The sequence below is a fragment of the Phyllostomus hastatus genome, unplaced genomic scaffold, assembly GCF_019186645.2.
Source record: "Phyllostomus hastatus isolate PE091 unplaced genomic scaffold, TTU_PhHast_1.1 phas_contig_30, whole genome shotgun sequence".
Taxonomy (NCBI): Eukaryota; Metazoa; Chordata; class Mammalia; order Chiroptera; family Phyllostomidae; genus Phyllostomus; species Phyllostomus hastatus.
The window spans coordinates 9810497-9824438 of NW_025333841.1; the positions used below are offsets into that span (position 1 = coordinate 9810497).

Below are 13942 nucleotides of genomic sequence, written 5' to 3' on the forward strand. Positions count from 1 at the left end.
TTTCTGTGTAGTCCCTTCATCTGGTTTTGGAATTAGGATAATGCTGGCCTCATAAAATGAGCTTGGAAGGCTTTCTTCCTCCTGAAATTTTTTTGGAATAGTTTGAGAAGGGATTCTTCTTTGAATGCTTGGTAAAATACACCTGTGGAGCTATCCAGTCAGGGACTTTTGTTTGTTGCAAGTTTTCTGATTAGTGATTCAATTACATCAGTTGCAATCAGTCTCTTCAGATTTTGTTTCCTCTTGACTGGGTTTTGGAAGATATGTATGTTTCCAGGAAAATTATCTATTTCTTCCAGATTGTCCAATTTGTTGGCATTTAGTTGCGTATAATATTTTTTATACTTCTTTGTGTTTCTGTGGTTTCAGTTTTTACTTGTCCTCTTTCATTTCTGACTTTATGTATTTGGGTCCTCTCTGTTTCTTAATGAGTCTGGTTTGTTAATCTTGCTTATCTTTTCATAGACCCAGCTCTTGGTTTCATTGGTCTTCTGTATGTTTTTTTAGACTTTATTTCATTATTTCCACTTTGATTTTTATTATTTTCTTTCTTCTACTCTCTTTGGGCTTTGGTGGTTGTTCTTTTTCTAGTTCCTTTAGGTGTAAGATTAGATAGTTTGAGATTTTTCTTATTTCTTGAGGTAGGCCTATAAAACTACAAATTTCTGTTTTAGGCCTGCTCTCAGTGTGTCTTACAGGTTTAGGGTTGTTGTGTTCCCATTTGTCTCAATCTTTTGATTTCTGCTTGATCACATTGTTAAACCATTCATTGTTTGCTGACATGTTATTGAGCTTCCATGTGTTTGAGTGTTTTCAGTTTTTTTCTTTAAAGTGATTTCTGGTTTCATAGCATTGTGATCAGAGAAGATGCTTCACATTATTTTCACCTTCTTTAATTTATTAAGACTTGTTGTGTTCCCTAACACATGTCCTATCATAGGATATGTTCCATGTGCGCTTGAGAAGGATGTATATTCTTCTGCTTTGGGATAAAATGCTTGATAATATCAGTTAAATCCATCTAGTCTAGTGTGTCCTTTATGGCCACTGTTTCCTTGTTGATTTTCTGTCTGGAAGATGTATCCATTGGGATCAATAGGCTGTAAAAATCCTCTACTATGACAGTATTAGTGTTGATCTCTCCCTTTATATCCATCAAGATTGCTTTATATATTTAGGTGCTTCAATGATGAGTGTGTAAATGTTTACAAGGGTTGTGTCCTGTTGTTGGATTGGTCCTTTTAGTATTATGTAGTGTCCTTCTTTGTTTCTTATTACAGCCTTTGTTTTAAACTCTATATTCTCAGATATAAGTATTGCTTCCCCATTGTTTTTTATTTGCATAAAATATTTTTCCATCCCTTTACTTTCAGTCTGTGTGTGTTTTTCTGTCTGAGGTAGGTCTCCTGTAGACAGGATGCATATGGGTCTTGCTTTCTCATCAATTCAGCTACCCTATGTCTTTTGATTGGAACATTTAAGCCATTTACATTTGAACTGATCATTGATACATATGCATTTATTGCTATTTTTTCTTTTTTTAAATTTTAAAGATTTATTTATATTTTTTTTAGAGAGAGAAGGGGGGAGAAAGAGAGAAACATCAATGTGCAGTTGCTGGGGGCCGTGGCCTGCAACCCAGGCGTGCACCCTGGCTGGGAATCGAACCTGCAATACTTTGGTTCGCAGCCTGTACTCAATCCACTGAGCTATGCCAGCCAGGGCCTATCTTTTCTTTATAACTATGATCCTCTTTCACTTTTTTTCTTCTTAAAGAAGTCCTTTTTAACATTCTCATCTGTTTCTAAAAACTATCCTAAAGATTATAGTCTGCTACTTTGGGGCTTTGCTGAAAGGCAAGCAATTAAGGGAAATAAGGATGCCCTCTGGTAACCACTGTTGCTTCTCCTTTCTCATTCTCCTTCTTCTCAGCTGTAGGTGCCTCCTGGGAAGAAATTCATGAAGAAATAAATTTGAATCTGAGACTTCAGGTGCCAGATAAATTGGACACTGCTGGAAGAGGGCAATGGCTACTGCCTTCAATAGTGCAGTCCAGGTCTCCTTGAATCTAGGCTCCCTGCTTGTAGAGTATGATAATGACACTGAAGTCTTCCGTCAGCGCTTCAGGCAGTTCCAGTACAAAGAAGCAGCAGGGCCTCGTGAAGTTTTCAACAAACTCCGGGAGCTTTGCGATGAATGGCTGAAGCCAAAGATGCGTTCTAAGGAACAAATGGTGGACCTTCTAGTTTTGGAGCAATACCTGAAAATTATGCCCGCTGAGGTAGAGACCTCAGTGAAAGATCAATGCCCAGCGGCTACGGAAAGTGTTGTGTCACTATTAGAAGGATTAGACACCAAACTGGAGACACCAGAGCCACAGGTGAGAAAAGAGTTTGGGATCTTGGTAACTAAACCAAAAAGGTATCAGAGGCAGGTGGGTTTGGATGGGACATTTGTCTCTGTGTCATTCTTCAACTCCAGGATTTCTCCACAGTCCTTTTCATGCCACTCTTATGCTGGAAAAAACATATGGATCAGTGGTTTTCAGCCTCATCATGCCCAATCCCCCTTCTCTAACAAATATTCCCTAACTGCCCAGTAAATGTACTTAAGTGAAATTCATAGTTAACATAGCCTACCTACAATCATTCCTCAATAACTCCAATATTATGCCCTAGTGTCTGCACACCAGATCTGGCCACAACCTGTTTTGTATACCCTGTGAGCTAATAATGGTTTTGAAGTGATAAAGCATTATTAAATAGAAAATAAGAGGAAGGAAAATAAGTCACAGCCTGAATGTGGCAAAAAAAAAAAGCATAAAATATTTACTATCTGGCTCTTTACAAAGAAAGTTGTCCAACTTTGAGTCAAGTAGAGTCTAGAAGAAATTTGAAGGAAAAGAAACATAGTTCACTATAAAGTAGAAAGCATTTCAGTGTGCACATATCTGGGTTTGAGTGCACCTCAAGACCTCATGAAATTGTCAGGGGCTTGCCTGTCTGCAGACTCACTGTGAAGATGACAGTCTGTGTTTCAGACTGATACAGCTCAAACACTAATAGCAGTGTTGCTGTTTGTCCTGTAATTTTCCAAAGTGGCAAACAACTCTTGGTGAATCTGAACAATTAGTAGTATAGGTTATTTTTATTAAAAATTCACTTACAGCTTACACTCAGTATTATTCTGTATTAGTTTCAGGTATACAGCATAGTTGTTAGACAGTCATATATTGTACTTTACAAAATATTCCCCCTGATATTCCCAGTACTCACTTGGCACCATATTACAATCTTAATGACTGCATTTCCTATGCTGTCCTTTACATCACCATGACTTAGATTCCCAAAGTATTGCTTCCCTAGAGAAGTCAAGCTAAAATTTGCAAAAATATGTTGTGATTATATGATGAACCAAGGTGAACCAGGTTCTTTTACCTATGTGAATACTTGAAGGGGACACTCCAAATTTGGTAGGAACCTGGAGAAACTCTGCACTGTCCATTATCTGTACTCCCATCTCTGCCCACTTAATTCTGATAGCCAGCACCTGCCATTATACCCAAAACACCTCCTGGGGGTGGTGGCCCTGCCCTCTGTTCAGAAGCACTGAGTAAAGCTTGTTTGAGGCTGCCATAGCTGAGCACAGGGCAGCATCTCTGGAGAAGGGAGAGAGTAGTTCTAGTTGGGCATTAGGGGCACTGGAGTCTTGTGTGTTGATGGGACTCTGCAGTTAGCCTGCATGAGCAGGACTCTTCCAAAGTTTGCTGCTTCTAGAATGGAATGTGTTTATGATTTCCCTTCCTTTCTGTGTCTCCTTGTTTGGCTTACTACATGAGATGTTGTCTTCATGTAGTGTAATCCCGCAGTGTCGGCATGGTAGGCACCAGCCAAGCATGGCACTTGAGCACTAGAAATGTGGCTAGACCAAATTGGTATATGCTGTAAGTATAAAATGCACACCACATTCAGAAGATGTAGGCTGAACAATAAAGCAGGTGAAATATCGTATTAATAATTGTTTATACTGGTTACATTATGAAATTATAGTATTTGCGATATATTGGGTTAAATACTGCATGTTATAGAGATTGACTTTTACTATTTTACTTTTCACATGGCCACTGGAAAACTTGAAATGACTTGGGTGGCTTGCATTATATTCCTACTGGGCACTGCTAGTCTGGACTTTAGAATGATGGGTTCTGGCTTTTTTTCCCAGATCGATAGGCAGGAGATGCTCTTGGAAGACCCAGCAGCAGTTGGAATGGCACATGTGGTACCAGACATCTACCTGGAGACACTCCCACCCCAAGCAATGGGACCTGTCCCTGAGACCCCAGTAGCAGAGGCGCAGATCCCACAGGCAGGGCTGCAGGAGCTGAGCAATGGTGCCACTTGGGAAGGCCAGGCCTTTTGGGACCCTGGTAAGGCAAGGGTTTTATTTCCTTTCCTTGATTTTTATTTTGACAGCTCAGGAGCTCTATAGGGTTGGGGTTGCTTAGAAACACTGAATACCAGATGAATATGGATCTCTTTGATAAAGAGTAGGAGAAGGAAATGTCTCTTGAGGAATGGCTGGCCACAAAGCACACCAGAGAGATCAGGGTTCCAAATGCCTTAAGCTGATGAAGCTGCTCAGGAAGGAGACTTTGACCAAAATGTTATGCAGGAACTTGAGGAGAGTTTGGGTGTTATGAATCAAGATTAATTTCCCTAGCATATGTTTTATCAATGGAATCTGTAGTGTTGTTGTGGGTCCCAAGGGCCTCAGTGGCTCTTATAGCACAAGAGCCACATTCACACATGCTACTTTATCAATTACCATACTCACTTAAGATCCTTTAGAGGATTTAATTGCCTGTCACAGTAAAGGAAATATGTATCTTATCCATAAAAACTCAGACCGGCGTTTTTCCAAGTATACTAAGCAGATTATAGCCGGATCACCTGGGGTTCATTTTTTTGTTAAAGATTTTTTTTAAAGATTTTATTTATTTTTAGAGAGGGAAGGGAGGGAGAGAGAGAGAGAGAGAGAGAGAGAGAGAGAGAAACATCAATATGCGGTTGCTGGGGGTTATAGCCTGCAACCCAGGCATGTACCCTGGCTGGGAATCAAACCTGTGACACTTTGTTTTGCAGCCCATGCTCAATCCACTGGGCTTCGCCAGCCAGGGCTCTGGGGTACATTTTTAACAAGCTGTCCAGGTGAGTTCTGCACATACTATTCAAGAAACACTGCTCCAGATAGTGCAAGAGTTATTATTACAGGGATAGGAAGTGCAGGAGAAGAAAGGCTCATAGAAGTTCATAAAAATCTTGAAGGTGATTGAGGACTTTCCAGGATTGTTTAGAGGGAGAAAGCACAAGATTCTCTGGGCATACCCTGAGAGATATCACATTAGAAAAGACCATTATACTGCATATGAATTAGAAAATCTGTTAAGTATTCAGGTACCTTTGCTGGTTCCTTGGTTCCCCGTGTCTTAAGTGCATGAGAATGGGTATCCTAGTGACTAGGACCCATTTGCTCTTGAAGCCAATAGAAATTCTACCTCTGGTATTTACTTACCAATAGTTTGCCCCCCTCTCTTGTGGTCTCCATTCCAACTGCCATCTCTCCTCGCCAGGTGTCTGATAGACAGCGGGGGATTGTACATGAGAGACTCCACCCTCTCCTTGAAAAGGATGGCTTGGTCTATTCTAGGCCTAAAAATAGGACCACATGTTATCTGTGCAACACCCTCACCCATGGAATTCATCTCATAACATCACAGTAATGTTATTTGGTCACTAATTTTTCTCCCTTTCTGCATTTGTTCAATTTGTCTGGGTACCAAATTTTGTAACTTGCTCTAGCAAGTTTTGGACATGTAGAAGACATGTATTCTGTCTCGTTTTTTTAACGGACTCGACAAGGAGGAAAAACCCAAAAGGACATATGTATGTCCATTAAGGTCAAAGCCAAACTGTAAAATGTTGCCATTTATATTCTGGTCTCTACTTTACCTATATCCCTGATCTATTAACGAGTTTTTTTTTTATCTGAATTTTGTGTGTATGCCTGCAACAGGTGGCAGAACCTAGCCAGCCGTGTTCAGTTATAAATCTTTCTGCATATGAATTCCAATTGCATGTGTGAATTTGCTCCTCTTACTAACAGTGTCAGGTACAAAGATCACATATGATGCTGAGCAGCACTATTGCTCTTGATTTGAATACTTTAGTCTCTGAAGCACAGGAGTCCACTATATTTTACAAGGGAGAGATAGAGTGATGGAACAAGTAAATATATCAATTAGGGGGAAAGGAAACTACCCATTTCTCATCACTGTTTAAAGTAATATGACATCCTTTGTCCTACTGACTGGGAGGTCTTTATGTCTACCTCATGGTCACCAAAGTCTCTTCCTCCTTAACACTTGTGGAGGGTCAAAGGATCTGCGGGCTGATTTGGGAACAAGATATGACCAGGAGGGGGCAATAGCACACACAAGCTTTGTTGGGCAACTCTTTGTCAGGTGTGCTTGTGAGGGAAGTCAGGGGTCAGAGGGGAGGGGCACAAGGGAACTCTCCAGGGAGTAAGGGCTCAGAGAGGGGGCTTACCTGTCTAGGTGATATCATAGCCCAGTAGCACACTGGCAGTGTAGCGATCAGAGAATTCCAAAGGGCAGCAGCAGCTTGGAATCATATAACCACAAGGCTCCATCTTTTCCATGGCTAACAGTTGTGGGGTGATATTTTCTGAGCTATGCAAAGGAGGGTGGCTGTAAATGGATAAAAATATGCTTCTGGGGCTAATTTTCAAAAAATCGGGTATGAGAGAATTTGAGGTTGGTGCTTGCAGGCTTTTGAGTAAGAAGTCCCAGGTCGGAGTGAAGAACTGAACAACCTATGGCCCAGTACAAAGAGGGCTCGTTCACTCCCTTAGGCTCATTTCCAGAAAACCTCTGGGGTGGCTACTGTGGCGTTTGAGGGCAAAGAGAAGAGCACTGCCAATAGAAGTAGGCATAGATGCATGACTTCTGACTGACATTCAATGTTGACCAAACTACTCTGGGGCCAAGCTATAAAAGATGCACCATGAGCATCCTTGCAGGGGCATGCGTCAGCAGAACAAACTTCTAGGTTAGGAATGATTGGTTAGTGGGCATATACATTTAAACCTTTAATAGATACGGTCGAATGTCCTCCAAAACTACTGTACCAATTTGCCCTCCCATTCCAGCATATGAACGCCTGTGTCTGCTCACTTCACACACTGGCTTGCTTTGTGATGAGTGCTATGGCTGTTTTCCCCATGTTGGCAGACAGAAGGAGGGCTGATATCTGTGAATATCTTTTTAACCAGTGTCCAGTTCATTCAGCATTTGTGACAGTTTTTCACTGACTGCATGAGCAGAAGGTGGGAACTGAGGTCAGAAGGATGTCAGATGGGTCAAAGGGGGATGGATAGTGGTCTTAACTGACATGGGTTGTGAGCATTGGTTGTGGAATGCAAATTAGTGATAGGGGCAGGAGGAGGGCTCCGAGCATGCAGAAAGTGGAGGCTGAGTGTACCTGAGCCATAAGGATCTGAAGTGACACAGGAGGGAGGTGGGTAGGGCTGGTGTTGGTAGACAGCTAAGAAGTGCATGAGGTGAATATCCAGCAAGGAGCTCAAGTTTGGTCCAGCTTCTTTGAAAGCTGGCACCAGGGAGTACTATGGTGGGGTGAGTAAGTAAGGTGACAGTTCTCAGTCTTCTTTGGTTGGTGCTGCACAGAAAGGGGAAGCTGGACTGATGGTAAGTCTATGAGACGTAGCCGCCTGGTGATGATACTCCTGGCCTTGTTCTCACAGGTGCTAAATTCTGTCTCTGGGGCTGCTTTAGTCCTTGACTAGTCATGTCTTTAGCTCCCTTTCACCCAAGGGGCAGGTGTTTGGGATGGTTTAATGGTAACCTGTGATGAAGTCTAGAGCCTGAAGAACATCAAGTCTATGCTCTATGTGTGGGACGGGAACCCCCATAGGAACACATCCTTTAATTCTGAAATTACTTTCCCGTCTCTGCTATGGGGAGACTCAGCACTTCCAGGTTTCTGCCACCCTAAGGCTGTGCCACTGTCCACCCACCACCTTTGCCATCGCTCGCACTTTCACTTGATGGCACCTTTCCTTTGATCCATGACATCCAGTTTTATTTTATCTGGGGCTCATACCCTCTCATTCTGACCTTACTTTTGAAATGTAGGCATAACATAAACAAAATGAACAGTTGTATTTAAAATCTCTCTATTGGAAAGATCTGGTCTTTTAAAAATGAAAGTAGGAATACGGTGTTTTAGTCGACTTCCTGTGCTTTGATATAAGGTCCTGGAAGCTGAATTTTCCTTCAGATCAACATTACCCACACTGACTTGCTAATGTCATTTTACTAATTCCAATATTTAAACATTGCCCTTTATTTCCATCTGAAACGAGCCATTTCCAATCCACACTTTACTACAGACCAGTAAACTTAGCCAGAAGTGAGATAGGGGTGTGCAAAGAGGGTGGAGACACAGCAGCTCTCACTGAGGAGAGGGGTGGTAGGATACAGGGGGACTTGTGGTTTTTCTTAGATTGACAGTGAGAAACATTGCTTGATGATGATTCTGGTTAGTTTCAAGAGAATCTACTTCTAGACTTCAACTGAAACAAACACATACAGGTTATTATTATTTTTTTACCTGTTGCTTACCCACTTCAGTTGACATCATAATTTGAGTATTTCTTACCAAAAGTACTCCAGTAACCAATTGCCTAACCCCCACTTTGGCCTCTCTCTTTTTTCACTTGGAAGTCAGTTAGACAGTGTTTCTCAGTTTTAATATGACGTCACTATAAGAAGACTGATTCCATGTTCTGGCCCTCACCTACACAATCCCATTCTCAAAACAACAGTGGAACACGTTCAGTGTATTGACTTCACAAGGGAATTGATTCACCTCCCTTCCATAGACTGGAGGAGGACAGCTTTGAATCAAACACGATGGGATCTCCCCCATCCCCAGTTTGGGTTTTGTTCTTATGTTGAAAAATGAAAAAAAACACAACAAAAAAGACTTGTCAGAGGCTCCTGGTGAAGCAATGCTGACAAGGTAGTAGGCAGATACTGAGAAGTTGCATGTCCTAGAAAGAGACCTATGCTCTGCATAAACCTGTGTTGACTCAAAACTACCCTTCCTCCCATCTCTCCTATGGCCAGCATATTCACTGCCAAAGCCTGACCCCATAGAGCCCTGGATGAAGGAACTACAGGATTGCGTGGAAGAGGAACAATTTCAATGGCTTGACTTCAAGATAGGTAGGTGAGGGTTCATGTGATGCTTGGAAAAAACTAAAGAAATTTCCATGCTTACTCCCAGAGTAAAGAGGTTTGGGATGCCACTTGGAAGTGTTTATCTTCCCACTAGGTGTTGAGCCATAACTCTTCTCAGTCCCTACCTATTCATTCCCCTTGGAACATGGTGAGGTCTTCAATTTCTATTCATGCCCTCCATTTTGATATTGGGAGAGAAAATGTGTCAAAACAAAAAAGAACCCTGGAGAGCATGTCTCCATTTTCTTTTTCTTTAGACGGAAATGCACTTCTTGGTCCAGGTTTACCAGAAGACTTCGAACTGCCAAAAAGTCTGCTGGGAAATCCTGCAGAGCAGCTACCCAGAGAGCACACATTGCCTGTCTACGACCAGAACCCCTTTCCAGAAGAAAGAGCTGAGATATCCAACCAGGAAGAACCTCTCAGCCCCAGAGCCCATGAGCAAAACCATGCCCAAAAGAGCCCACACCAGTGTCTTCACTGTGGGAAAGAATTTGTTTCCAATAAGGTACTTAATGGGCACCTGAAAATTCATGCAGGAGATCTCCCTCATGAGTGCCTTGAATGTGGGAAAAGGTTCCTTCGTAAGTCCAACCTACAAAGGCATCTTCGAGTTCACAGAAGGGAGGCACCCTATAAATGCAATGGGTGTGAGAAGCAATTCAGTCAGTTGTCACACTTCACAGAACACCAGAAAACCTCTTCTGGTCAAGAAGTATACATTTGCCCTGAGTGTAGGGAGCGTTTTTGCAATAGAAAAGGTTTTGTAAACCACCTAAAAATCCACACAAATGGAAAACCTTTTAAATGTCACAGTTGTGGAAAAACATTTAATCGACAAAGAGACCTTAGTGTGCACTACAGGACGCACACTGAAGAGAGACCATTTATGTGTGAGTATTGTGGGAAGAACTATAGACATAGATCAAGCCTTGTTTTTCATTTAAGAAACCATTCAGAGGAGAAGCCATAGAAGTGCATTCATTGTTTTTTACAAGCTTCATAAAGAAAACATGCTTTAATGTGCACCAAGCTGCTCACTTTAGAGAAGAATATGTTGCGGAAACCAGGTTCTACACAAATTGACACAAATCTATCAAAACTTTAACCTGTATTAGACTGTCTGGGAAGAATTGTTTTGTTTGAGCTTATTCATAAGAACAGCTTTGTCTTTGGTGTGCTTAAAATCCATCTTCCAAGGCATATAAATTCTAGAGCAGGGGTATCAAACTCATTTTCGCTGGCGGCCACATCAACCTTGTGTTTGCCTTCAAAGGGTCGAATGTAATTTTAGGACTGTGTAACTACTCCTTAACTAGGGGAAAGGAGCTTAGCACTCCCACTGGGTAGAAACAGGGTGCAGGGCTGGATTTGGCCCTTGGGCCTTGTGTTTGACACCTGTGTTCTAGAGCATTCACTGACTCTTGACACTGTCCCAGACATGATTATTTCTTTTTTTAATAATTATTTTATTCTTGTTCAATTACAGGTCTCTGCATTTCCTCCCCAATCCCCACCACCCCATCCAAGCCTCCCTTCCTCCCTTACTTCTACCATCCCCCTTTGTTTTGTCCTTGTGTCCTTTACAGCAGTTCTTGAAAACCCTTCCCCTCATTATCCCCTCTGACCTCCCATCTGGTTACTGTCAAATTTTTCTTAATTTCTGTGTCTCTGGTTTTATTTTGCTTTCTTTTTTCTTTTGTTCATTAGGTTACAATTAAACGTGAGATTATATGGTATTTGTCTTTCACCATCTGGCTTATTTCACTTAGCATAATGCTCTCCAGTTCCATCCATGCTGTTGTAAAGGGTAGGAGCTCATTCTTTCTCTCTGCTGCATAGTATTCCATTGTGTAAATGGACCATAGTTTTTTGATCCGCTCATTTGCTGATGGGCACTTCGGTTGCTTCCAGCACTGGGCTATTGTGAATTGTGCTGCTATGAACATTGGGGTGCATAGGTTCTTTTGGATTGGTGTTTCAGGGTTCTTGGGATATAATCCCAGCAGTGGAACTGCTGGGTCAAAAGTCAGTTCCATTTTCAGTTTTCTGAGGAAATACCATACTGTTTTCCACAGTGGCTGTACCAGTCTGTATTTCCACCAACAGTGCACCAGGGTCCCCTTTTCTCCACAACCTCTCTAGCGCTTGTTTTTTGATTTGTTTATGATGGCCATTCTGACCAGTGTGAAGTGGTATCTCATTGTGGTTTTAATTTGCATCTCTCTAGTGGCCAGTGATGCTGAGCATCTTTTCATATGTCTTTGGGCCCGCTATATCCAGATATGATTATTTCTGTGTAGGCGAGTCTTGTTTAATCCTTATCATGAAAATGTCTTTGTCCCAGGTCAACTACAGCACAGGTGTTAGTAAGGGATATGCAATGTTGACATTCCTTTCAGGTCTAGGGTCAGTAATCCAATAGATGGCGATGTACCCATTTGACCTGTATGTATGCAATATTTTAGTCCTGTGGAAATACATATGCTGTTCCTGTTTGATTGCCACTGACTAGTAGTTGCAGCAACATGCAGATGATTCCCTGACGGTGCCAACAAGCACTTCCCTTGACTCCCTCTTACGCCACAGGCAGAATCTCCTGTGCACCCACTATTACGTTTATACATGACTTGAGCCTTGAATGCAGTCCGTTTGTGTCATGTGGATCACTTCCCAAAGAGAAGGACAAAGGGAAACATCCAACTCTTAACATACTGTGAGGGGCAGGGAACAGTACCCATCGCACCAGTACCAGGAAGAGGGAGCGGACTAGATAAATGTGGAGACCCTACCTGGAGTGAACATGCAGGAAATATTGTATTTTCTTTCTGTTCTTTGAAATGATGAAAGCATTGAAGGCCACAAGCTTTAAGTCTAACTTTGGTCACCTCCCCAAAATCTTACGCAATGTTCTTACTTGTTATTTTGCAATTGTTTGTTATTGCAGCTTATATTTTTTTCCGTTCTGCTCCAAGAGTTGGACATTGTCGATAATTTCTGTCAAGTTTTGTTTATATTGCAAAGTTATTAATAAATGTGGTTCATTCTAGTTTTGCTTTGAAGTTTATTTACATGTTCTTGAAGACTTATGACTTATGACCATAGAGACTAACGGTTCCATTTGTAGGGTACACCCTAGGAGAGGAGTGGTTGTGTCATCAGCTTATAGCCATTTACTTTCTAAAAACTGCCAAAACATATGACAAACACCTTTTCCCACCCCCTTGGCTTGTGTTTTCACTCACTAATTGGTGTCCCCTGATGAGGAGAATTTCCCAGGTGTAACATAGTTCAACTTATCATTTCCTCCCCCTTTACTATTAGTGCTGTTTGAATCCTGGTGAAGAAATGTTTTGTCTACCCCAAGATCGTGAACATATTTTCTACATGTTCATTTTAAAGTTGTATTTTTTTACCTTCCACACTCGTATCACATTTTTCCTGGAGTTGATTTCTTTTACAAATGGTATGAGGTAAGATTCAAGGAAACACTTGATATTTGGTCCTCAGCCTTTAGGTCTTAGCAAAAATTGAGGTGGTAAGAGAATGTATTTACCAGCCTTTACATGGAATCAAACAAGTGAGTTATGAACAACATCCCAGGCAAAGGAATGTCTCAGGAAAAGGTCTGAGGAGAGAAACACAGAGTGGCTGGAGGTAAAACTAGAGTGCTAGGCAAAGACCAGGTAATGAATAGAGGGTGTAGTAATCCTCCTGATGGAGTTGGAACCTCATCTCTCAATCAGTGGAAAACCATCCCGCTAGTTGAGAAGAATGGGTGAAATGTGCATTTTATAAAGCCCACTCTGGCCCCTGGATGGTGATTAGAGAAGACAAGATCGGGACAGGAAGACCAGTGAGGAGGCTGCTGCAGATGAGAAAGTGGGTTGAGGTAAGGACAGTGGTGTGCAGATGAAACAGAAGGGAAGAGTTATTTGAAGGGGGGGAATTAGGAGGCAGAATCTACAGGCTCTCATGACTGACTGGATATGAGGAGTGTGATAGCCAGATCTGTGTCCTGAGGGCCTGGAGTTGGGAGACTGGGGGGAGCAGACCATGAAAAGGGAATGAGAGCCTTCTTGGCCAATAGGTCCATGGTTACCCATTGAAACTCATAGAAGTTTCAGTCCTGTCACCCTGTTCACTCTGCTCAAGACTGTCTCCTGCCCACAGTGATTCACTCTTAATAATCTTTGGGGGTATGTTATGTTCCAGATAATATAGGTCCTGGGGATGGCAGAGTCGAGTACTTACCATCCCCAGTAACGAGATGGTAAGTACAGTCACAAACAAGTATGTGCAAGTTAACATGGGAGGAAGTGGTCAAAAGGTACAAACTTCCAGTTGTAAGATTAGTAAGTTCTAGGGAGACAATGTGCAACATGATGACTATAGTTACCACTGGTGTATGATATCAGTAGGTAGGAAAGTTGTTGAGAGAGTGCATTCTCGGAGTCCTCATCACAAGGAAACAACTCTTTCTTTCCCTTATCTTCTTTCTTTTTGTTGTATCTGTATGAGATGATAGATGTTAGCTGAACCTATTGTGGTCATCATTTCACAATATATATAAATCACCTTGAGCTTAGACAGTGATATATG

At 41.8% G+C, this 13942-nt stretch overlaps 1 protein-coding gene across 1 annotated transcript; it reads left to right on the plus strand.

Annotated features, from left to right (window-relative positions):
• The first annotated feature begins 2026 nt into the window (after positions 1–2026).
• Positions 2027–10346, plus strand: LOC123819072 (zinc finger protein 449-like). The gene is given in 3 exon segments (XM_045839371.1): positions 2027–2380; positions 4222–4426; positions 9622–10346. Coding segments are annotated over 3 exon segments (1284 nt in total).
• The last annotated feature ends 3596 nt before the right edge of the window (positions 10347–13942 follow it).